Below are 25,865 nucleotides of genomic sequence, written 5' to 3'. Positions count from 1 at the left end.
ACGATCGAATGCTGAGTCAGCATTCAGGTACGACCGAGTGCTGAGTCGGCATTCAGTTACAACAGAGTGCTGAGTCAGCATTCAGGTATGACCAAGTGCTGAGTCAGCATTCATGTATGACCGAGTGCTGAGTCAGCATTTAAGTACAACAGAGTGTTGAGTCAGCATTTAGGTACAACAGAGTGCTCACTGCTGAGTCAGCATTTAGATACACTGTACTTAAAACAAAACTCCCTAGAGAAATACATTAATAAAATGGCTTCAATTCGATCAAATTATTATGATTTTAAAATCTGCTTCAGAAAACTTTGTTTCTCTATTTTTATGCTACTTTTAAATTTTGGTTAACATTATCTTTTAGCCACAGCTTTGCTAATTTTAGCTACAGTTGAGCTAATTTAAGTTTTCAGATGCAGTTTAGTCAACGTTTGATTTTATCTATTTTGTTACAGCTAATTTAGATTTTTGAGCTATTTCGTTGATTTTGTTTTAGCTAAACTAACTTTAGCTACAGCTTAAATCATTTTAAATTCTGGTTTGCTAATTTTAGCTTTGTCTGCTGTTTTGAGAAATTTGTTAGTTTTTTTTTTTACTATGGCATAACCAACTTTAACTTCCACTTAGCTTGATTTATGTAGCTATGGTTCTACTCCTTTATGCTTTTAGTTATGTTTGCAAATTTAAGCTTTTAGCTATTATTCAGCTCATATCAGCTACCGTTTTGCCTAATTGCATGTTCTCCTTGTTTTAATTGGAACACATCAGCTTCTAAAGCAAATTTTAGCAGTCAAAACCTACGATTCACATTTTATTTGCTTTAGGAAAACACGAAGGACCGATTTAAATATCAGTTTTTTACTTGAGCTCTTCCACAAGAAAAGTTCAGTCCTATGATTAAATGCATTAACTGTGTGATTTGTTTTAAAAATCAAAGTGAGGAACTTATAAAATCGTTTCTTCCTAAGTTGATATTTTCCTACAACATGACAGCTGTTTTGGCTTCAACTTCCATATTACGTGCCAATATCTAGTTAATAATACTGTTAATGGGATAAACCTATACTTTTTCCTATTTTTGTTAGAAATACATATTTAATTGCCAGTTTTGTAATTAGCTCTTATGTAGGTCAAAGCAGCTGTAGCAGCAGCAGAACTGTGAACTACAACAAACTTTAGTCTCCTAACTTCAGTTCATCTCGTACCTTTCGCGTAAGCTCGAGCTTTCAAACCGGTCCATAAAAACCCGCGGAATTCTCACAGCACGTGACGCCAACACATCCAGGTACGCTTGATGAACAGACCGACTCCTACCGTAGGCTAGCTGGCTAATGATGCGTTCGGTGTCAACCCAGATTTCGGAATTTTTAAAATAAAACCTCATATGATCTCGCAATTCACAACTTTCGCCCACGAGCAATTAACAATAAAACTGTTTTTGTAGATATTTATACTATGGATTATGAAAAATAGTTTGGTTTATAACAGTATAAATCCATCTGAAAAAAAATTCGGTGCACACTTTTTTAGTGAACATTTTATTTTCCATTTCTTAAGTTAACGAATATTGTAATTTATTGATTATATGTTGTTAATTATATTAGACTATTAACCTCAGAGTCGTTATTTTATTACACAGGAGGTCAAATATTATGCGACTTTGAGAAATGATGCGTTTAACTTCCGAGGCGACCCAAATGCAGCATAACCGCATTAGAGATTCCTAGCTAAGAAACGGTTTGTTTTGTTGACAAACAACAAATGTGTTTATAAAATATTAACCAGACAGAACAGTGGGTACGTTTAGATGCTTTAAATATTAGCAGTGGGACAACTCTCAGACTACTTGGTAACTTTAGAGAGTACGGTATTGAATACAACTACATTACCCATCAGCCCCAGCACCTGGATCGTCATAGTGGAGTCGAAAATGGCTGTTCTCCGACCTCTGTCAAGAATCGCCCGGCTTGGCTGCAGCCTCTGTCGGAACCACCGTTTAATATTTAACAGAACCTCGCAGAATCGAGGGATAGCTTCATGCATCGACCGTGAGTTTCAGATAAACTGAACTGTGGGGATAAATTTTAATTTTAATGCAACTTCCGTTACATTTTTAGCTAATGTCAGCGCCCGAACTCAAGTTTTCGACCAAATAAAACGCATTTTACTCTCATTCAGCGCTTTTCCCAGCTGTCATTAGTCAGTTAATCGCTCTTCTTTTCAGATTTACAACAGCAAATGTTTGTTTTAAGCACCTAGTACTTTTTCCGGGCCCTAAGAAGTCCCACCAGATACACAGTATACTGTAGGCTTTGGCAGATGTGGATTAATTTGCTCCTGTTTCAGTTCTGTATGTTTAAACTTCAGGGCCACCGTAGTTCTGTCACTCACTGTTTACATGTTTTGTGGCAGCAGTGTTTGCAGACACTGACTGCCTGTGTGTGTGCTGACCTCTCTCTGCTCCTTGTTGGCAGCTTCTTATGGGCTCTCAGATGAACAGAAGGAGTTTCAAAAAGTGGCCTTTGACTTCGCAGCCAAAGAAATGGCTCCACACATGGCGGAGTGGGACCAACAGGTATGTTCCTCTGCCTCCTACAGAATGAAGCTGAAGATGAACCTGAACTGTATCACATGGTGCAGTTTGAGTTTACTCCAGAAGTTTTTCAGATCTACTGAATGGAAACTCGGTGTAAACAAAGCAGCTGTAGTCTGTGCAGGTAACGGCCTCAGATTAATGTTTGACCAGTTTTCCTGGTTGTTTCTGAAGGTAAACGTGTGCAGTAACGCACAAATTTGGCTCTCAAGTTTTTATTTAATGACACTTTAACCATCGATAAGTGCACATTTTTTATTATATTGTCCGGTCTTCAGGACTTTACAACGAGCACCTTCAAAAACAAACAATTATACTTTGTTCATTTAGAGTACTTTTAGAGATTTTGAGTATTATATATATATATATATATATATATATATATATATATATATATATTTTTTTTTTTTTATAGAAAACTAATATCTTTGTCAGACTTTTTGGGGTTTCTGTAGTTTTCGTTGTTTCTTCCAGCGCTCGGGCTGAATGTACTTTTTATAACATGTTTCTCTTTCTGTGATTTTCAAGTATAATTTTGTCTTTTAGTCACTTCTTTAAAATCATCCATGCTCTTATTTAGTAAAATTATAACCGTTTTTACCGTAGTATTTCTTGGTACCACAGTAACAATCTTAATAAATAAACTCTTAATGCTTTACTCTCCTAAGCGAGTCCTTCTGCTATTGAGGAATTAAACCTTAAATGTGGCTCTTAAAAAGCATTTCTGTTTGAACCAGTTTATTCAAAGTAAAGCAGGTAGTTTTTGCTGTAAATGGAGGAAATTGTAAGTTAGTGATATTTATTTTACAAATTACAGCTTTCTTTGTTTCTTTAACCTGCGGTCAGTATTTAGTTTATGTCTTTATTACTGTTCATTTTGTAAGTTGTCTCTATAAAGTAAACCGTGTTCCTATAAATCAAACTTTTTGTTTGGTACTTTTCCCCCTGCAGGAGTTCTTCCCGGTGGAGACGATGCGGAGAGCCGCCCAGTTGGGTTTCGGTGGGATCTACGTTCAGCCGGACGTTGGAGGATCGGGCCTCTCTCGACTCGACACGTCCGTCATCTTTGAGGCTCTGTCCACTGGCTGTGCGAGCACCACGGCCTACATCAGCATCCACAAGTACAGATCTTTTGTGTTCGGCCGTTATGGGATGTGGAGGGAGTTCAAACGACAGAAACAATGGATCGTTTGTAAAACGGCTGCTTTTGTCGCTCTCTGCAGCATGTGCGCCTGGATGATCGACACTTTTGGTGATAACGACCAGAGGGAGAAGTTCTGCCCTGATCTCTGTTCGATGAAGAAGTTTGCTTCCTATTGTCTTACTGAACCAGGTCTGTCTCCGTAACCATGGTAACACGGTGATGGGACAGGGTAGGCGTCACTAAACCTAAGACGTGTGTTTGTAGGCAGCGGCAGTGACGCCGCTTCACTTCTGACGTCTGCACAGAGAAAGGGTGATCATTACGTCCTAAACGGCTCAAAGGTAAATTAAATCAGCCGATGCGCTCGTGGTTTCAGCTCCTTTAGCTTAGTTTTAACAAACTTGTCCTCTCTTGACTCTTTAGGCCTTCATCAGTGGAGGAGGCGACACAGACGTGTACGTTGTGATGTGCAGAACAGGAGGCAGAGGACCCAAGGGCATCTCGTGTCTGGTGGTGGAGAAGGGAACTCCCGGCCTCAGCTTTGGCAAAAAGGAAAAGAAGGTGCAGCTGTCGCTTGTGAGACATTTCAATCTGCCACTAGATGGCAGCGTTTAGTCAGAAACAACTCTCTGCTCTCCAGGTGGGCTGGAACTCTCAGCCAACGAGGGCGGTGATATTCGAGGACTGCGCCGTCCCCGTCGCCAACCGCCTCGGCAAGGAAGGACAGGGCTTCAGCATCGCCATGAAAGGCCTGAACGGAGGCAGGATCAACATCGGTGAGCCGGATTCGTTTCCCCAGAACTCCCAGCAGATCAGCAGCTGAATCCAAACACGCTGAAGCGACGTATGGATCGTTTAAAGCCTTTTATTCAATTTGAGCTCTGCTCAGACAGAAAATAGACACATCTGAGGATGGGTGCTCCTTTTTTATACCTGCAGCATAAACCAGGTCACCAAAAAAAAAAAAAAAACAAGTTCCCAGTGCTACAAGGTTTTCCTTTCAGATATGACGCATTGTTTTATTTGCAGGTATGTTTATGGAAATTTAACGGCGAGTTTTGCATCTTTAAGAGTTTGCATCAAACGAAGAACTCCAATCATCACTCTACATTTGTCTTGACTAAAACATAAGTTTTATCAAACAAGGATTACAGTCGTCCCTCGATTATCACGGGGGTTACGTTCCACACCCCCCCCCACGATGGGTGAAAAATTGCAAAGCAGGAACGTTATGTTTATTTTAGTATTTACATATATTTTAAGGCTTCCCACACTCTTGCAATGTTCTAAACTCTTAAACCTGCATCATCTTAACAACATACATATATGTACTGTACAGTACTGCAAAATTTTACTCACCAGCTCTGCAGAACAGCAGCTCGGGTCGGGCTCGGTTCCGGTCTGGTTCGGCAGACCTACCCTGCAGTGACGAAGCCCACCGCCCCGTCCAGCTTGATGTGCACGTGGATAATTGAGCTTCAGGATTATTTGTGACTTTCCAGTTCTGTGAACTTAGTTGCAAAACTTTCCATCTATTTCAGCAGAAAGCAGCGGCTGGAAGCACTGTTGGCTTCTGGGTAGTGTAGTTCTTTTGACTGGCCTTACAGTGTAGGCTTATTGAAAGAAAACTACAAAATGGCGGCACCTGTCCGAAGTATTTTATTTCGTTAACTTTTTGTCTCGTACCGTCCCAATCACGTGAGTATTAAAGTTGACAGTCGTGTGTCGTGTACATTGAAAAAACACGAAATAGAGAGTCCGTGAAGTAATGAGGGACTACTGTAATGTTTTTTTTTTAATCTCATAACTAAACAAAAAAACTAAAGTTCCAACAGTTGATTGTAATCGAAGCCGTTAGTGGATGGAAAGTCATATCTCACAATAATAAATATATGAAACACTAAGACCCTTAGGTGGCATGGTGGCGCAGTGGTTAAAGCTGTCTCCTCACAGCAAGAAGGCTGCAGGTTCACCTCCCGATCTTTTCTGAAGTGGTTAAAGAAAATGGATGAACAAAGACGGAGTCTCTTTGATCCTTTTCCCTTCAGCTTCCTGTTCGCTGGGCGCGGCGTACGCCTGCGTGCTGCTCGCCAGCGATCACTTGCTGGTGCGCAAACAGTTCGGAAGGACGCTCGCCAGCAGCCAGGTGAGCCGCTCGCGCCCTTTGGACCAGAAACCAGAGCTGCTCAACCACCTCTTCTCTAACAAACATTTGTTTTGGTCTTTTAGTTTCTGCAGTTCAAACTGGCGGAGATGGCTACGAAGCTGGTGGCGTCTCGCCTCATGGTGCGCAACGCTGCGACGGCGCTGCAGGAGAACCGGACCGACGCCGTCACGCTCTGCTCCATGGCCAAATTGTTCGCCACAGACGAGTGCTTCAACGTGAGTCCTGCAGTCCTCTTCGGCGGGGAGTCTTCCTCTGCTCGCTCCCTGGCAGACATTTAGAAAGGACCGATTCAGGCCCGTAGAACTCTGATCCACGTGAGGTTTGGTTTCATGAACAGATCTGTAACCAGACCCTCCAGATGCACGGCGGCTACGGCTACCTGAAGGACTACGCGGTGCAGCAGTTTGTGCGGGACATCAGAGTCCATCAGATCCTCGAGGGCAAGTCTTTTTGATTTCATCCTGTTGGTGTCGTTTCTCGTCTCAGTCTGACGTTTAGTTTTTTTCCCTAAAGGAACCAACGAGGTGATGAGGATGATTATCGCCCGAAACCTGCTGACCGAGTCCTGAGGGGTCTCCGCTCCCAGACCGGATCAGTTCCTGGGCGGATGCTCCGTAGTTCTGGTCCGCTCAAGTTTTCAGTTTGGAGAAGCACAAACAGGTTTTTGTTACATCAACCGTTACGGTTTTATCTGCAGACTGTTTTTAACACTAAATAGGCTCAGATTTTCAACGAGTCGAGATTTTTGCCTCGACCTCAGATTTATTTACATTTTGTTTTCACTTTTTTTTTTACTTATGATCAGATTCTGCTCAGTGTCAGGAAAAAGCTCAAATTGTGTCCCCACCCACGTGAAAAGCAGTGATCTGAGCTCTCATTAAACTCCATCGGGGTGCGTTTAAGATGTTCTCCAGAAATATAATCCATGTAAAATGGTTCCTATCAGCATTCGGAGCGGTACATTTGTTGCTGATGCTGGAAACATTTATTTCAGCCTTTGAGAATCATGGTACGGGTCAGAAACGGAGAACTAGGCTCGTCAGCAGCGCCATCTACTGGTCAGAAATAATATTTACAGACAAACCAACTGTAACAGACCTGAAGTAGATTTTTAATAAATCCAGATTAAAGATAAAAGTGTCAGAATACTTGACCGAGTTTGACCTCTGAGTTAGGAGAGCACAATAACAAAAAATAATGTTTGTTAACGTTTCACCTCCAATAAAGTCAAGAATTATGTTTAATTTACTTTTTACTTTATTATCCTCCCAAAAATCCATATTTTCTTAATAACAATTTTTTAGAAGATAAGACATTTTTATGTATTGAAGACAAACCTGTTAAAGACTTGGTTTTGTGTTACATTTCAACACCTCCACACCTGTCTCTGAATATTTATATTAAAGTTACTGCAATGACACTTTTGTAACCCTGACTTATGGTTGTAGTCAACAACGTGAACAAATATTGGTTGATTTTTAGGTTTGCTGCCACACTTCAAAATAAAACATCTGGATTTGCTGCTTGATTTCCCTTTAGACGACTCTTCGTTGTGCGAGTGAAAACAATGAAACTCTTCAGATGGGTTTATTAAAATAAAGACTGTCTGCAACAAAAGCTCCACTGAACAACACGTGGCGCTTCTCCACAAAAACAAATCCACTTTATTCGAGCTCAGGTTGTTCTCGTTGGTCTCACGTTTGAAATCGTTTAACCCGAGCACCTGAAACACGATGAACAGCGTCATAATTCAGTTTACATTCAAGCTACTGGAACAAGTAAAACACCCGTTAATTACAGGAGCTCTCGGTTCACAGCCGTAGAGTCGCACCGCAAAAGTCTGCACACCTTTTTATCGAACACGATGCGACTGCGGGTGAAGACCGTGACGCCGTTCCTGAATCATGAGTTTCTGCTCAGAACCCAACGCAGTCAGCTGAAAACTAATCTACTCAGGAGGGTAAAGCCAAAATAAAAAATAACCAAAAGTGTTTATAATGAAGTTATCTTATAAACAATAAAAATTTAGCCAAAACAGATTTCACAATGATTGCAAAAAGTGAATTATCTTACCCGTTGTAGATGACTCTTTGAGTGACCTCGGTTTTGAAAACTAAAGTTTATTTTGGACCAGGTCGATGAGCTATGTGCTAATCTGAACAGACCAAAACCAAAGTGGACTGCTGCCATCTTAAAATAACTTAAATCTTAAAAATTGCAACAAAAAAACAAACAAACAAAAATAATCTGTTTTATATTGAGGCTGCACAATATATCGAAGATATCGATATCACAATATCAGTGTGCGCAATATCAATAACGCAAAGGATTAAAAAAAAAAACCTAAACTGCGTGCAAAATAATACTAACTTAATCAAATGGACCCCTTATCTTCTAAATCCCCAAAGCCAGTGCACTGGGAGTGATGGGAATATTGTAAAACAGAACATGTGGATTTATTGTAATATTCCACAATAATATTGCATCTTTTCCTAATATCAGCAGTCCTACTATACATCCCCATCAGTTTCACCTCACGCTGTTATTCAGGCAGAAATAATATAATTTCCCTGACGTAAATACTCCAGTCTGCACCGAAAGTGCTACAGCTAGCTGCTACTGCTGTTTCCACTTGCAAATAACCACAGAATTTAATGTAAAGTTTGATAAAAAAAAAAAAAAAAAAAGCATTCGTTTAGACGAGATGAAGTTGTTGATGCAGGAGTTGCTTTACGATCATATTTCTCTAAAAACAGATTGTTCGAGTTATCTAATACAGGTAAGATGTTGTTTACAAAGTTTCTACAGAACCCTTTTAATAAAGATCTTAACGATCCCTTTACCAATGTTGGACTTTTATTTATTTTTTTGTAATGAACCGTTTTCAGGCTAATGAAGATTTCTCCACGGGGAGCATGAACGCATCAAACAAAAAAATAACAGCTGAAAAGAAGCCGAACCTCTTCAACGTGTTGATTTTTTTTAACAACCCAAAGGAACAGTTTGGGTAAACGAAGACACTTGCGAGACATTGTCAGAATGTCTCTAGTCTGTATGTCCTCTCCACCTTGTGGTCTTCTCTCTGTCCATCAGACACGTCTCTGCTAGCTACACCAGTGACCCGGCTTGGCTCTGAGCTGGCACCATCACAGCCACTGTTCCCACTCGAGTCAGCGTGGAGGAGCTGGTCTGTGGGGACGCAGTGAGTGGAGGGCCCACCTGAGGCTGAGCCCCCTCTGTCCTTTTGTGGAAGCCAGCCGCAGGGCTTCCGAGGACCTGCGGAGGAGCCCCATTCGTACTGGGAGGCCTCCGGTGTTTCCGTGTTGGCGTGCCTCCAATGTTGTAACCGGGAAGCCCCTGCAAGCTGTTGGCCTCTCCGGGTCGCAGGTGGTAGGCGTGGATCACGGAGCCTGTGTCGGACGCCGACATGGGGGAGTACGGGTACCGGAAGTCAGGCTGACGAGGATCTTGTGAGCGAGGGCTGGTGGCTATGGAGGACAATGTGCCGTTTTTAGACACGTTGTCAGAGCCGGTGTTGCTCTTCGCCCACGATACTCGCTTTGGTGCCTGAGCGTCCTCCCTGTGGAGGAAGAACTGTTTTCAGAATCTTTCACCTGGCAACAAGTTATTTAACTCCAACTGGTGCAGTGAGTTGCTTCTCAATTCTTAAACAACAATGACTAAAGACACATTGTGTGGTCTTGGAAAAGATGTCAGTCTGTTTGAGAAGGGTCAAATCACTGGCATCAAGCAGAGAAAACATCTAAGGAGATTGCAGTAACTACTAAAACAGGGTTAAGAACTGTCCAACGCATTATTAAAAACTGGAAGGATAGTGGGGACCCATCGTCTTTGAGGAAAAAATGTGGCTGGGTAAAAAAAGTCCTGAATGATCGTGATCGGTGATCACTTAAACGTTTGGTGAAATCAAATCGAAGAAAAACAACAGTAGCACTCAGGACTGTGTTTAATAGTGAAAGTAAGAGCATTTCCACACGCACAGTGTAAAGGGAACTCAAGCGACTGGGACTGAACAGCTGTGTAGCCTTAAGAAAACCACCAATCAGTGAGACTAACTGGAGCAAAAAGGCTTCAATTTGCTAGGGAGCATAAAGATTGGACTCTGGAGCAATGGAAGAAGGTCATGTGATCTGATGAGTCCAGATCTACCCTGTTCCAGAGTGATGGGTGCATCAGGGTAAGAAGAGAGGCAGGTGAAGTGATGCACCCAAATTGCTTAGTGCTTAGTCATCAATGCAAGATCTTGGTGAAAAAATTTATGCAACACTGGAAGAAAATAGATCTTGTGATGTTGCAGAAGCTTATCGAATCAATAACGCAGTGAATGCATGATGTAATCAAAGCTAAAGGTGGTCTAACAAAATATTAGTGCGTGACTTCTTTTTTGGTGGCGACTTATTTTTGGCCAGGCGGTGTATCTCCTCTTAAGCCTTTTTGTCTTTTTCCTGGCAGCTGCATTTCTAACATCCTTCTACCAGTATACCCACTGTCCCTCCTCTGGACATGTCCAAACCATCTCAGTCTGGTCTCTCTAACTTCATCTCCCAGTTGTTCAACCTGTGCTGTACCTCTGATGACCTCATTCCTAATCTTATCCATCCTTGTCATTCCTAAGGACCTGAACATCTTCATTTCTGCCACTTCCAGTTCTTTCTCCTGCCTTTTTGTCAATACCACTGTCTCCAGACCATATAACACAGCTGGTCTCACCACTGTCTTGTAAACTTTTCCTTTGACCGTTGCTGACACCCTTTTGTCACAAATCACTCCATCCTGTCTGTACTCTCTTCTTCACCTCTACCACACTCGCATTCTCCAGGACAGTGTCATGTCATGAAACTCTTACTTGATCTCGTTGGCCATCTCCTCCTCCGTGTCCCGTCTCCTCCTCAGAATGAATATGAGGAGGAGCACTATGGCCACCAGTCCCACCACTGACCCCAGAGTCGTCGCAGCGATTACCCCTGCATTGGAAGCTGTTAAAACAACAGAATCAGCATTTAGACACAGGCCCAGCTGCATTGTGGGTAACAGTAGAGCGTGTGAACGTACAGGTGACGACCTCCAGGTTGATGGAGCAGCTGTCGGAGCCAGCTGTGTTGCTGGCTCGGCAGATGTACTTTCCTGACATGCTCTTGGTGAGGTTGCTCAGCCTGAGGGTGCCGTGTCTCTCATCTGCAACACAAGCTCATCATTAAAACACAAACACTTTAACGCAACGTTACACAAGTCGTGGGAACTAGAACAGGTCAACGGCGAATAGGTAAAGCATAAAATTACACCAACTATTTTAGCAAGGAGTGTGTTTGCATTGGTTTCACAATTTGTTATTTTTGACTCGCATGGCTCCAAAATTCTGTTACAAACATCGGCTCCAGAAAAACAAACAAGCTTCACGAGGGACTTATCACGACAAATCCTCTGAAATCCAATCTTCGACGTCACGCCGCAGCATGTTTTCATCTCATGCGGTTTTGTTTTTGTGGCAACATGAATAAACGACATGTGTTTTCGTTCCGTGAAATCGCTCCTCTGTTTGCGTCTGTCAGATGGCTGTGTTGTTGTTGTTGTTTGTGTTTGTTGGTTGGTTGCTCTCTACACTGAGTCAATCCCCCCCCCCCACCCCCCCAGCGACAAAAGTAATGCAACCCAGGAACTCATCCAAATTATCATCGCAGATAAAAAGTCAAGGTTCGCAATGATGCCAGCAAACAACATATTAAGCTTCCACACAGCTGCTGTGTTACCAAACTTCTGATGAATGAAGGGCAGCAGAGCTTTGAGTTTATCTGCACCATCTGATAATGGAATCTAAGGAAGTTACATTTATCCACATAATCTGTATATATATATATATATATAAAAAATTAAAGTACGTCTGCTAAATCTGTTTCAAAGGAATTTCTTTTTTTTATATATATATATTTTGGATGAATAGTTTGCCTCACTTCCTGGAGGTGTTTCACAGTGTTTCTGTGGTCTTTGGCAGCTTTTTAATTTATTTCTGTATATCCAACAACTTTCAGTCAGGTCATCTGGACAGTTTTTTTTTTTTTTTTTTTGTGTGTGTGTGTGTGTGTGTGTGCTGAAACGTTTCACCTTCCATCCAGAAGGCTTCATCAGTCAAGGAAACGCACAACACAAAACTGATTCTTCCCCCAAACAGCTTACTCCAAAGTGGAACAAACCGGTTATGTTGGTGCTAAGATCCGGAGACCCCCCCCCCCCCCCCCCACACACACACACACACTTGAGTAGAACTAAATAGAAACAAAGCAATTAGAGCTGTACTTAACAGTGGATACCACCAGCAGCTTGTCACAAAACAACTTGTTCCCTCAATTTGTTGCTAGCCAACTATCAATTTTCTAGTTATGAAATTTTAATAGCAACTTTGATACCAAGTTTGGCACGCCCCCTCCTCCGGTGCCGGCCCTTTTCCTCATCGACAGTCATGTAAAACTGGTTCAAAACCAACAAAGTCCATGCTCAATGATCCAGGTGTACAATCCAACAATTTTCAGTCAGGTCATCTGGACAGTTTCTTTGTTGCGTTTTTTTTTTTTGTGTGTGCTGGAACGTTTCACCATCCATCCAGAAGGCTTCATCAGTTTTGTGTTGTGTGTTTCCATGACTGATGGAAGCCTTCTGGATGGAAGGTGAAACATCCATCCATCCATCCATTATCTTTACCCGCTTATTCCATTTTGGGTCACGGGGGTCGCTGGTGCCCATGTCCAGCAATCACTGTGCGAGGGGCGGGGTACACCCTGGACAGGTCGCAAGTCCATCACAGGGACACATAGAGACAAACGAGACAAACAACCATTCACTCTCTCACTCACACCTAGGGACAATTTAGAGTTACCAATCAGCCTAACATGCATGTTTTTGATCTGTGGGAGGAAACCGGAGCACCCGGAGAAAATCCACGCATGCACGGAGAGAACATGCAAACTCCATGCAGAAAGGCCTCCGGACCGGGATTTGAACCGGGGACCTGCTCGCTGAGAGGCAGCAGCTCTACCAGTTAAGCCACCATGCTGCCCTAAATCTATAGTAGTATAGTAATTTGACTGATGCTGAGTCATTGCGAGCCAAGTAAAGCCACGCTCGTGGAAAAGGGGCTATAGCTATCAGATGATGCTAAATAGCAAATAACTAGCTAGCTAGCATTTAACAAATTATGTGCCTGTGACAGACTATCAAATCAAGTTTAAATTTAGTTTAGCAAGGTTTTAATAATTTTATGTTTTTATTTACTTACTATTTTCTCTATTATTAATGAGTGAAAATAGCACATGTTCATGGAGTCTCCATCATGACCCGTGTGCATTCGTTAGTAGAATCTTTCTTGACCACTTAATGAATTTTAATGAAACTCTCTGGCTTTTAATAATAAATGTTAAAAAAGTGAAAATACAGAAGTTCTTGGTGCAGAGGGGGTCAGATTAATTGTTTTAGGATTCTCTTTCTGCTATTTGCAGATGATGTGGTTCTTTTTGTGTCATGGCGCCGTGATCTCCATCACTGGATCAGTTCACTGCAGAGTGTGAAGCTTGGGGTTTGGCAAAGAATTAGCCATCTTTGAGACTTTGAGGACAAAGAGATCAAAAAGACAAAAAAAATCATGGACCCTGAAATGGATTCTATATTCTTTAACCTGATGTCTGAAATTACCACTGCACCAGATTATATCCTATACCAATTTATCCCAATTGGGATAAAACTGTCTGGCCTTCTGTTGAGAAAGATTACTTCTCTCAAAGTTCAATAGGATCATACCCACTCGTCATTGTTAATCTAAAATTATGTCAGAGAGATAAACAACAATTACCAGAAAATCCCAAAGACAACACTTGTGCATGAGTGTGCACTGCCCCTGTTCACCTCTGATTGTTTAATCCCTTTGACTTGAAAACCAGCTGTGACAGTTCTGACAGATTAGCAGAAAGTCAGCGGATTCCGATCTTGGAGCGGGTTCTAGCCTGATCAGATCACAGCGGTGTCAAAGTTTCAGGAGATGTAATGTAACAGAAGGTGCTACTTTCACTTCAAGACAGTGGCATTGTGTTGCAATTACAGGTTTTCTACACACCATGTAGCACACATGAAAACATACATTACTACAAAAAGTTGTTGGATGCAACAGGACAGCACAAAACTCATTTGCCCAAATTAGGATCAGTCTGTGGAAAAGCAGCCTCAGAGAAGAAAACGATAATGTAATGTCTCGACTGACATTTTCATTAGAGCCTGCGTTACATTTTTCATGCATTTGAGCTATAGGTTCAGGAACAATACCTTTGCGATCCACATACAAAAACAAGCCCATGACATCACCTCCAGACTTACATTTTTTTTTTCCTGGTATCACATTTCCCTAGACATTTCTACCTTCATCCTACTTCCCAGGAATCCTTTAAGAGTAGGAGTTGATGCCGTGACCTTTCCATAAATTCATCACAATTTGTCTTTAGCCAGAATCTCTAAAATCCTTAGTCTTGACCATGTTTTAATCTCCTTTTAACACATCTGCTTCCAAGATTACAACAACCTTAATGTTTTTCCAACTGTCACTGGACATAATATATTCAGTCTTGTATGTCCAAAGGTATTTTAAATTTTCAGACTTTAGGTTGAACAACACTCAATGTCCAATTTGAAAAGTTTACAGAATAGTCTGCAGTTCTTTCTACCTAGATTATTGAGAATGAATCATGGTAATAGTCTGCAGTGTGACATCACATATCTTTATTTATTTGTTCAAAAATAAACTTAACCTGCAACAAAACCCAGGTAGCTAGCTAGGAACCTAGCTTTTTGTGCAAGTAGCATGTAGCTAGTTTCTGATGCAAACAACTAAACAACTAAACTAACTTTTAAGTTTTTTTTTTCACTTTATTGTACACAAACTACATTGCAGCTAACAAGATTTCAATGTGAATTAGAAGATTTCTTTTCCTGTTAAGACAAAGCTAGCTTTGCTGTTTGCTACCGTCTCTGGCTAAGCTATGCTAAACAATTAGCTTAATTACAGACATGAAAAAAGATTAACATTTTCTGTAAAGCTTAGCTAAAAATTCGTAGTTTAAAATTGAGTATATTTTTATTATATTCCTTTGCAACTGTATTGGTGAATACCTTATAAATAATATATATTAAAAAAAACAAAACAATAACATTCATATTAAAAGTGATTTCTTAAGTAACTTATTCAACCGTTCAGATTCGATTTTTTTTATGACGAAAACAAAGAAATAAGAAACCTAAGATATCTAAAACACACACAAAATATCCAAAGAAAAACCATTAAATTCATGTTCTGCTTAAATAAATCACAGTGAATGCAATAAATTGACATCTAAATCTAACACTATATGTACTATAAAGATTTAAAGGACAATTTTAACCCAATTTCACACCAATTGTGAATAGATACAACTTTTTACAGCTTGTGAAGCAAGTTTTTAGAAAAACAATGTAAAAGATCTGTTGATTATTCCCCAAAAGTTAAATAAAAAATAAAATCAAATGAGACGTGAATATTTATAATTACTGTATTTAAGAAAAAAATGTCTAAACTGACAACTAGTGGTTCATTATGGTAATCATTTCAGGAATATTATCCTCTCAGCATTTTTAGAAATTGGGTTGATTTTTTTTCCTTTAAATCTTTTCTATGGGTCAACAAATACAGTTTTCACAGCAGAAGATGTGATTCCTCAAGATATTGAGGACTGCAGGTGAGGGTAGGATGGGTAAACAAGTGGAGAATGTATGAGTGAAAAACCTTACCCATGAACCCAAGGACAAGCAAGGGCTGGGGACAGGATCGCCATTCTGAGGTTTTGTGCAAAAGAAAAAAAAAATGGCAGAAAGAATGCAAGCGTGAAAAAGAGGTAGGGATGGAAGGGTGCAAATTAATAGGAAGAGGACAAAAGAGCAAAATGGTGTTTTTAGTCCCAAATCCAAATTATGCCTTTAAAGGGGCTGATTAGGTAATGACATGGGGCTTGTTAGAGAGGGTCAACAGGACGTGAGGAATATAAGAGGATCAACAAGGCAGACAGACAGAGGTATTGCCGAAAGAGATAAGCAGTGATGGCAGAGTAAAGTTCAAGAGTTAGCATCAGAGCAGATAAAATCACAACATTTGAATTTGGGTGGAAAAAGCCATGGTAGGACGAACATAAGCACGTAATGAGGGTGTAAGTGAGCATTCAGCTCTACAAAAGCCCGAGTTAATGCACAATCAGAGGGAGTAGTTTTCATCTCATGAGTCTGGGGACGTTTCTGCCATAAAGAGATGAAAGCCACGGATCAAAGCAGTTAAGTCAATACGCAATCAATCACTCTTAAGTCCCGTTGTTCCGTGACAGATGGTGTTTTCTGCAGCATCGTTTCAAAATAAACTTCTATATAATACCGCAAGACATGCTTTTTTTTTTTCTTTCTTTCAAAAGCAGCACTTTAAGAGGAGGGAGTTGTGGGTCTCCAACTGGGGAGAGGATTTCATGCTGTATGTTATGAAAAATTGAGGATATTTCTTTGAGGTAAATTTGGGGCATCCTCAGCTGCGGGCAAAATTATTCAAGCCCTTATCATGCAAGAGCTTATTCCAGTGTTCTGTATAAGACGTAATGAAACTTGCACGTATTGTAGATTACAGTCAAAAACAGTTTGATGGTTAATCTTTTAGAATCAACAGAAATAACCTGGATGGTTTTTGTTCTTTCCATTGTATACAAGGATGGAGTTGGTGTAGGTAAGATAAAGGTACCGGTAGTCATTTAAACCCATCATTACTCAGATATAAATCATATGAATGCTGTCTAGGACTTCATCCTCACAGGAAAAAAAAAAATAATCTGATGTAATTTTTGAGAATATCCTGGTAAAAAAAAATAGCACAGTTTCTAGAAACGTCTTCATCCACACGGAAACACTGAAAACAACCCAAAAAGCTGTAGTAACTATGCCATATAGCGCTGTAGCACTGCCATGAAATCACAACAAAAAATGGAAAGCAAGCTGTGGAGAATGAGCATAAAACTGTGTACAAACAAACTGTAAACAAAATAGGAAGAAGACAAAACCCTCAAGTTACATTAGAAGTTGGGTTATGACATCATCATTTTCAAAAGGTTGCGTTTTGGCCATCTACATTAAAACGCCTGTTGTCAAAAAAGTACAGTTTTTGAGTAGAAGCAAGCCTGAAACAATAATTCTTTGAGTTTTCACAAAAAGCGTTTTCATGTGGATGGCCTCTAAAGCAAAATGTAGTTGTTTATTTTTAACAAACCTCATTTCTTTCCCCATATAACTTTTTACAGCAAGCCAATACCCAATGTTTCACAATGCATCAATTTCACACCACACAACATGTTACAGAATGGATATTGCAAGCATAAACAGCTGCAGTAACAGCTAGCTGTAGCACTTCCAGCTCAGTCTGTGAGGCTTCCTGCAGGAATATAATAATATTTATGCCAGAATAAACGTGTGATGCAAAACAAACTGGATTTAACTCATCAGTATGGTCGGAATTAAAATATTTCTTCTAACTGAAATTGTTTAGAGGATCATCTGCAACAGGTAAGATATTGTATATATCATTTCTACAGAACCCCTTTAAAAAATCTGAACTATTCCTTTAAAGCTGCGCATTATGCTGCAAGATTAGTATCGGGAGAAACATAAGTTTATTATATATTTACAGTGCAAGTTCCTGCTGATTTTATGCACGATTGATGAAAAATAATGAGATTTTGTCAATATTTTATCACATTTTATGGTCCATTTGTTTCATAACCATCTTTAGACAAAGCTTACATCTTTTTACACACATCAGAGCACAAACAATCTGCACAGCACAGACTAACTAAAGTAGTTGCTTCTTGTGCTCACCCAGTTGCATTTATGGTGAGAAGTATTTTAAATGCATGTCCCGGAAATTGTACTTTTTCAACCACTTGGTTTATTTTGCTGCCAAATTCAGCTGAACACTGAAGAGTGAGTATTTTTAAGCAAAAACTCACCAGAATTTCTGCTGGAATAAAAAAAAGAAACGGTAATTCTTTGTCCACAGCATTGCAGTACTGCACTAACAGTGAGAAAGTACTGTGTGGATCAAGTATTTCTCCCATGTGATAAACTCACTTTGCACAGGTGAGAAGAAGACCTCAGACAGGGGTGCAGCTTTGGTCCATTTGTACTGAGGGACAGGTTTTCCATGCTGGGACCTGCAGCTCAGAGTCACGTTGCCTTTCACCACCGGGTTTCCCATCAAGCTGCACTCCGGAGGCGAGGGAGGAACTGAACAGACAGAGAAGGTTATTGATTCATTCCTGAACATGCAGTTCTAATCCACAGTGACTTCTCAGGGCAGCGGCCAGATTATTTAAAAATTAAGCAGATATTGGAACCTCTCCTCTCCTCCCCTCCTTGCGAGTTTCCATCTGCTTCTGGAAGATGACATAATTCTCTCGGAGCTCAATGAATCCCTTAACAGCAGATGAGCTTTATTTGGACCTGTAATATTTTTTTTCAACAGAATCCCTCAGTATGCCCAGATTCTACTTGGCCTGAACTCACAAATCCCCAAAAACGTACGACAAAGTTGCCCTGCCTGTCTTTCCCAATTATGTTTAACCTTCGAAGGTCATCTCACGCCCTGCGGATGGCGTTACCTTTGACGTTAAGCCGCATCTCTCCGGTCAGGCCCTGCTCTCCGGGGACGATGACGTGGCACATGTAGTGACCGGAGTCGGTTTCCTGGGTGTTGTTGATGTAGATGGAGAGGTTGGCTGAGGGCATGGCCACACTGAAGCCCACTCTCTGGGTGAACTCGTTTTGTCCGTGTCCGACTTTACCTGAGCTGAAGTTTATCACCTGTCCACAGAAAACACATTAAAGGGACAGTTCAGACCATTTCACTAGATTTTAAGAACAATTTCAAACAATATCTTACCTGTTGCAGATAACTCTCTAAACAAGTTTGGAGGAAGAGTTTGATTCTGACCAGACTGATGAGCTAATGGCTAGTCAGACCAAAGAATATTGAAGCAGAATTATATTTTGCACCAGAAGTGCTACAGCTAGCTGCTGCTCTACTCCAAGTTCTTGACTTTTAATCTACTTATAAATACTTATTTTGTTCAGTCACAGCAACTTTAAAAAAAAAAAAAAACCTTTCTTTAATTATTGTTTTTATTGTCTTGGCTTTACCAATCTTTAGGTTGTAGATTTCATGTTTTTATTATTTATAGATGAGATGAGGATCAGGAACTCCAAATCTGAGGTCATGGTCCTCAGTCGGAAAAGGGTGGATTGCTCTCTTCGGGTCGAGGGTGAGGTTCTGCCTCAAGTGGAGGAGTTCAAGTATCTCGGGGTTTTGTTCACGAGTGAAGGAAGAGTGGAGTGTGAGATTGACAGACGGATTGGTGCAGCATCTGCAGTATTGTGGACTCTGTGCCGGTCTGTTGTGGTGAAGAGGGAGCTGAGCTGTAAGGCAAAGCTCTGTTTTTTTTTTTTTTGTTTGTTTGTTTTGTTTTTAACAGACGTAAAATTGTTTAAAAAATGGAATTTTGTAAATAAAGTTTGATATGAATATATTAGATTTGTTCTGCAGTAATGAGGATGTTGCTCCAGTCTGTCAACATTAAGGAACTGAGATGAAAAGCAACACTCTTAATTGACAAATCTGTCCAAGTTCAACTTAACCCCAAAATAAATAAATAAAACTAAAACTTATAATTGGAAATAGAAGGCGATATAAAAGTTTATAAAATAGTCTTCACACAAACATCTATAACATTGTTGAGAGCAGAATTGTTTTAAGACAACATCTACAAACATTTTGGTCTTGGCTTTGTTCAGACTAGCCATTATATCATAAATCTGGACAAAATTAAGCTCAATTTCTTCAAACTGAACCTGTTCTAACAGCTACCTACACCAGGTAAGATATTTAAAGTTTTTAACCTCTCTACACAACTCTAAAGGCGGCTACAGTTTCAGCAAGAGACCATGTCACAACTTGTTCTCATTCGTGCAGTTGTGTAACAAAAGTTACATGTTTTAGTTCTTGCACTGCCTCTGAGAACTACTTCTGTACACAAGCAGCTGGCAGAACTTTATTCTTGTGTGGGTGTGCAAGTCATGACTTTGTGGGCGTGTTTATGTGGAAACGTGGCTACAGGCCACTGCTCTCACTTCACTTCAACTGCTCCGCTGAGGAGCTGTTGGCCGAGGCTGTAAGCAAGCACTGCCAACTTTACAATGGTTTCAGCAAAACTTACAAAGATAGATCTTATAAAGGTAGATAAAGAACTCCTAGAAGGAAATAGCACCTTTTTTTTGCACAAAGGAGACAATGCAGAGACCGTCTTTGTAGTCTGACCAGGAGGGAGTAAGCCTCAGATGGGTAGCATAGGGACAGTTTCCCGCATCGTCTGTCAGAAATGGTGGCGGCCTCTTTCATGACTTCTTCTTTTTCTTTTGGTTGTTCCCTCTTTAGCGGTTACCACAGCGAGTCATCCTCCTCCATCTCACTCTTTCTTCTGCATGCTCTGTCTTCAGTCCAACTACCTCTATGTCCTCTCTAATGGTGCTTTCCACTGTCAACTCATCGGTTCCGCACCACAACGCACTGCACTGGTTAAAGGCCTGCCCATTGCCAGTACCCACCCCCAGTCAGCCCAGTTTATGGGACAACCTTGTTTATGGTTCCAAGCGAACTGCTCCGATGTGACGATTTTGACGTAAGCAGACAGCAGCCGTTGATTGACCTGTTATGATACCACCCACTCTGCATTGACAATCCCGCCCACAGAGTGTGGAAACAAGTCGCAGTGGCACGTCACCTACACCTGAGAAGAACCGATAAGACGAGGGCCAAGTGGAGTCGCACTCATTAATGGAAAAGCGGCTTAACTCTATCCATATATCTCTTCTTTGGTCTTCCTTTTTGTAGTATTCCTAACATCCTTCTACCAGTATACCCATTGTCCCTCCTCTGGACATGTCCAAACCATCTCAATCTGGTCTCTCTAACTTTATCTCCCAGTTGTTCAACCTGTGCTGTACCTCTGATGATCCCATTCCTAATCTTATCCATCCTTGTCACTCCTAAGGAAAACCTCAACATCTTCATTTCTGCCACTTCCAGTTCTTTCTCCTGTCTTTTTGTTAATGTCACTGTCTCCAGACCATACAACATGGCTGGTCTCACTACTTTCTTATGAATCTTTTCTTTGACCTTTGCTGCCATCCTTTTGTAACAAATCACTCCATCCTGTCTGGACTCTCTTCTTTACCACACTCTCCCATTCTCCAGGACAGTATTGTGTCATGAAACTCTTACTGGAGATCCTTGGCCATTTCCTCCTCTATGTCCCGTCTCCTCTGCAGCATGAATATGACGAGGAGCACCATGGCCACCAGTCCCACCACTGATTCCAGAATCATCGCCATCATGCATTGGAAGAAGACTAACATTTCTGTTCCTGCTGAGCTGCTCCCACAAAACACTTTGACTTTAATGCATATTTTCATTGAACCAGTTTCGATAGGGTTTGCTGCAGCCACGTGAAGATGTGCAGATTAACAGCAAAAACTGACATCCGTGAAGATTATCCCTAATGTACAGATGGTGAAATTTTAGGCTGATTTTCTTTTTGAGATAAGCCCAGAGGCATCACACTCTGAAATCGTTTAGGTTAGATTAATCATGTAAACTCACACAGACACACATACTACACGTGTAAATGTGTATGGTTGGTGTCACATGGAAATAATGCAATACAAACTATTAAAACAACTCATGGTGAGTCCTTTTTTCTATTCATCAGGTTTGAATTGGACAAGATCAATGTTCATGGAAAAATCCAGACTGATCTAACAATTGAAGGATAAATAGACTTTATGTATTTCTGAGGTTTTCATTGAGCAAATGGAGGACTGCAGGTAAAAAATTGTATCACAAAAACTCATTTTCTATTTTTAACAAGTATTATGCAAAATCTGGTCAGTTTGTAGTTTTAGACAAGCTTTTTTTTTTTGTATTCAATGAATTTTATGATAGTACTCAAGAGGATCAGCAAAAGCAGTGTGTTTTATTGTTAAGTACTTTAAAGTGGCTCTTTTTTCTGCCCAAAGAGAGGTCAGAACAGGGACAGCCGTACCACAGGGCTGGATGATGAGCCGGGTAAACAAGTCGACACCCTGAGATTAAATTTACTACTGAATTCATAAAAATCATAAAGTTGCAAAGGAAAATGAAAACATTCTAAATAGTTATTGTTGACACAAATTTACTGGACTTCTTTAGGTTAAAAACCTATAGACACAGTTATTCATGATAAATTTAGGTTGTTTTCTTGTTTAAACTTGCATCATTTTCTTTCAGAAACGACTGTTTTATGTAAATATGGAATTAGTTACAAGTTTTATAACGTTCACATTTATTTGTGTTTAATAATGTGTTCAACATAATGGCTCTTCATCTAGCTATCTAACGGTCACCAATGGTGTGCCACAAGGCTCAGTTTTAGGGCCCACTCTTTTGACAATTTATATAAGTAATGTAGGTCAAAACATTCCTGATGCATCGTTGCATCTTTATGCTGACGATACAACTGTTTATTGTCGAGCTAACAGAGTTGAAAAGGTTTTTCAGTTTCTACAGTCTGCATTTGACACCATTCAGTCAAACTTACCATATTCAAACTCAAACTGGTGCTAAATGCAATAAAACCAAAGGGATGTTGTTTTCAAACAGAAAGTTGGTGCCAGCAGCTCCTCCTCCTATCTCATCCATGCATGGTGTTCCTATTGAGTTTGTAGATTCTTACAGATACTTGGGAATTTTGGTCGATGCACATCTCTTTTAAACTGCATATCGAAAACTTGATAAAGAAACTGAAATTAAAAGTGGGTTTCTTTTTCACAAATAGATCTTTCTTAACTCTGAATGCCAGAAAATAAAATACCTTGTAGCTGTTACTTTCCTACCAGCCATTGACTATTGTGACATTATTTACATGAATGCCCCTGCCAGCTGCTTGCAGATGTTAGATGTTGTCTACAATGGCACACTAAGATTCATAACTGGTTGTAACTACCGTACCCATCACTGCACTCTACTCCTTGGTCAGTTGGTCATCATTATCTACACGTACGCTCTCACACTGGTTCAATTTCATATATAAATCACTCCTTGGTCTGCTGCCTTCTTATTCCTCCCACATGTCACGTCATCAGTGCAGTTACAACATGCGCTCTCAGGCCATCATTACCTGCAGCGTCCCCTCATCGTGGACTGAACTTGGCAAAAAAGCCTTTTCCTACTCTGCTCCTGGAACACCTTGCAACAGGAACTGAAGTTGCCCACATTTATTTATTTAGGGGAGTTTAAACATTTGATAAGGTCATTTAATTTTTTTTATTTTTATTTACCCTTTATTTATACAGGTTAGTCTCATTGAGGCACAAGAACTCATTTTCAAGAGAAACCTGTTTAGGGAGCAGATGGTGGGGGTTGAGGGCCTTGCTCAGGGGCCCAGAGTGGGGCAAATGAGGGTGGAGAGAGGTGTGGGTGTTTCACCTTTTCCACCCACATTTTGATGTTGATGGTACCGGGAGTTGAACCTGTGACTTTCTGATCACAGGCCCATCTTCTAACCTCTGCGCCACCACTCCCCCAATAGAAACATCAAAGCAAAAGTGTTCTTGTTTTTAGTATTTTACCTTGTTTTATATGGCACCTTGATTTAATGTTTTATAACATTACTTTTATTTTAATTGAATTTTTGCTGTAGTTTATTGTTGTCTGTATTTTATATGTTATCTGCCTAAAACGGGACTGTCTTGTAAATGAGTCCGCGTGACTCAATGAGACTAACCTGTGTAAATAAAGGTCGAATTAATAAAACTACGTGTCTTCAGCTTCAGATCATGAACATTTCTGGATCTCCTCACCTGCTTGGACTCGTTGCGCGTGAACTGCCAGATGACAGAGTTTAGGGAAATGTCAGAGCTCGGGCTGTACCAGGCCTGGAGCACCACCATCTGACCCTTCACCACCTCCATCTCTTTGCTGGGCATCTCCACCTTCTTAGTGTCACCTGGAACAGAAACACAGACGGGCCGGGCTTTAGAAACAGCTCAAAACTGCTACGTAGAAGCACAGCAGCCTGAATAATTTAGATATAAAATACACTATTATAGGACTGGGCAATATATTGAGAGTTCAAAATATATCCATATATTTTCCATACAGAATCGTACATATCAATTTAGTCTATGTTGCGTTATTAATTATACTTTAGATCAGCCAATTTGTCTTTCTCTTCTCCCCATTTGTCAGCCAACAATTATTTAATTTTTTTATTTTTTTATTATTCTTTATTACATTTATTACATTTTGGCGGGCTGTTGATAAATGAACCAGTCTCTGAGAAATCCTGAAAATGTTTCTATTTATTTTTTACTTTGTCAGAGTTGTTTCAAACACGGGCAGCACGGTGGCGCAACTGGTAGAGCTGCTGCCTCTCAGCGAGCAGGTCCTTGGTTCAAACCCCGGTCCAGGGGCCTCTCTGGGTGGAGTTTGCATGTTCTCTCCGTGCATGCGTGGGTTTTCTCCGGGTACTCCGGTTTCCTCCCACAGACCAAAAACATGCATGTTAGACTGATTGGTAACTCTAAATTGTCCCTAGGTGTGAGTGAGAGAGTGAATGGTTGTTTGTCTCGTTTGTCTCTATGTGGACCTGTGATGGACTTGCGACCCGTCCAGGGTGTCCCCCGCCCCTCGCACAGTGATTGCTGGACATGGGCACCAGCGACCCCCGTGACCCAAAATGGAATAAGTGGGTAAAGATAATGGATGGATGGATGTTTCAAACGCTCCCCTAAATTCCCAGTCACTTTACTACACTTTAGCATTCCTTCGTAGGAAAAATCAACTCATTGAAATCCATTATAAATGCATTTTTTTGATCTCATATTTATCATATAAAATAATGCATGCCTTACAGTTTTTTTTTTATTGCCTCTATCCCTCCACTTTTGATTTTTTATATCAACCCACTAGTGGTGCTCTGCTTTCACATATGAGAGATGCTGTAATAACGCTGGGCAGGATTCATGAAGCCTTTACTGCTGCAGGTTGTCGTGAGCTTGTCCGAAAAATAAATAAATAAATACATTTTAAAAAGGTTTTAGATTGGCTGTAAAAAACAAAGATGTACCTGCATTGTTCACAACTAAACATTTGGTATAAGACAGTTGATCCACATGTAGGCCTGTCACGATAACAAATTTTGCTGGGCGATTAATTGTCTCAGAAATTATTGCGATAAACGATAATATTGTTTGAAATTTGACAATTAGTAATTATTGTCAAATTTTAGAAGAAATGTTGGTTAATTTGTTTGGAGTGATAGTGGATAGAAGACCTTTTTTTGGACCACCGGATGGCAGTATAAGACTGTTTGAACTGAAGGATGGATAGTGAGGGAGCGAGCAGCGTGTCTTTAAGAAAAATAGGAGGGAGGGCCCTTGACGTGACATGGGCTGACATGGTGACATAACAGACGCTCGGTGTGGTTTGAGCTCTTTATCATAGCATTTTTCACACAAAGCATTTAATTAAAAAAAATCAGTAAACAAGTTCTCAGCTTCTTTTTGCAGAGAAAACAACTTTTTACACGAAGGCACATGTTTCAATCATGAATTTTGGAGCTTCGATAAGACGGATTTTTTTCCGAGGTCGGACTGTTAGCTCGTAGCTTAGCTTCTCTGCGTAGTTGCTTTTAACGATTAAAAAAACGTGATTTTGGACAGTTAAAACAGATTTTAAAGAGAAAGGGAGGAGTCAGTGAAGAGCACCGGAGATGAGCCTTTTGTCATCCAGTGTCTTCAGTAAAAAGAGAGAGACGGGA

At 40.5% G+C, this 25,865-nt stretch overlaps 3 protein-coding genes across 3 annotated transcripts in view; 2 read left to right on the top strand and 1 right to left on the bottom strand.

Moving 5' to 3' along the window:
- The window catches only part of vps26b (VPS26, retromer complex component B), a 440,542-nt gene that overhangs the window by 15,587 nt on the left and 399,090 nt on the right, over positions 1–25,865 (top strand). The gene's annotated exons all lie outside the window — the stretch shown is intronic.
- Positions 1,919–6,553, top strand: acad8 (acyl-CoA dehydrogenase family, member 8). The gene is made up of 11 exons (XM_037677581.1): positions 1,919–2,045; positions 2,472–2,572; positions 3,542–3,711; positions 3,814–3,923; positions 3,999–4,075; positions 4,158–4,295; positions 4,375–4,510; positions 5,783–5,880; positions 5,964–6,116; positions 6,239–6,341; positions 6,415–6,553. Exons 1-11 carry the CDS (start codon positions 1,928–1,930, stop codon positions 6,468–6,470), a joined length of 1,260 nt encoding a protein of 419 aa, XP_037533509.1. The 5' UTR covers positions 1,919–1,927; the 3' UTR covers positions 6,471–6,553.
- esamb (endothelial cell adhesion molecule b) overlaps positions 8,977–25,865 on the bottom strand; it is a 74,423-nt gene continuing 57,534 nt past the window's right edge. Inside the window, exons 2-8 of the mRNA XM_037677575.1 lie at positions 23,905–24,050; positions 18,615–18,816; positions 18,085–18,240; positions 15,721–15,765; positions 10,975–11,097; positions 10,769–10,898; positions 8,977–9,481 (exon numbers count right to left, since the gene is read on the bottom strand). Of these exons, the coding sequence (XP_037533503.1) occupies positions 9,010–9,481; positions 10,769–10,898; positions 10,975–11,097; positions 15,721–15,765; positions 18,085–18,240; positions 18,615–18,816; positions 23,905–24,050 (1,274 nt within the window). The 3' untranslated portion in view covers positions 8,977–9,009. The remainder of the gene's footprint in view (positions 9,482–10,768; positions 10,899–10,974; positions 11,098–15,720; positions 15,766–18,084; positions 18,241–18,614; positions 18,817–23,904; positions 24,051–25,865) is intronic.

Source organism: Nematolebias whitei, chromosome 6, assembly GCF_014905685.2.
Source record: "Nematolebias whitei isolate Nwh7 chromosome 6, NemWhi1, whole genome shotgun sequence".
NCBI lineage: Eukaryota > Metazoa > Chordata > Actinopteri > Cyprinodontiformes > Rivulidae > Nematolebias > Nematolebias whitei.
This window is presented reverse-complemented; position numbering and strand designations above follow the sequence as displayed.

Excerpts from the sequence above, each read along its gene's own strand:
- acad8 (XM_037677581.1), top strand. The coding sequence starts at position 1,928 with ATGGCTGTTCTCCGACCTCTGTCAAGAATCGCCCGGCTTGGCTGCAGC. Across the intron at positions 3,924-3,998 it reads CTATTGTCTTACTGAACCAG|GCAGCGGCAGTGACGCCGCT; the intron begins GTCTGTCTCCGT and ends GTGTGTTTGTAG. Across the intron at positions 6,342-6,414 it reads AGTCCATCAGATCCTCGAGG|GAACCAACGAGGTGATGAGG; the intron begins GCAAGTCTTTTT and ends TTTTCCCTAAAG.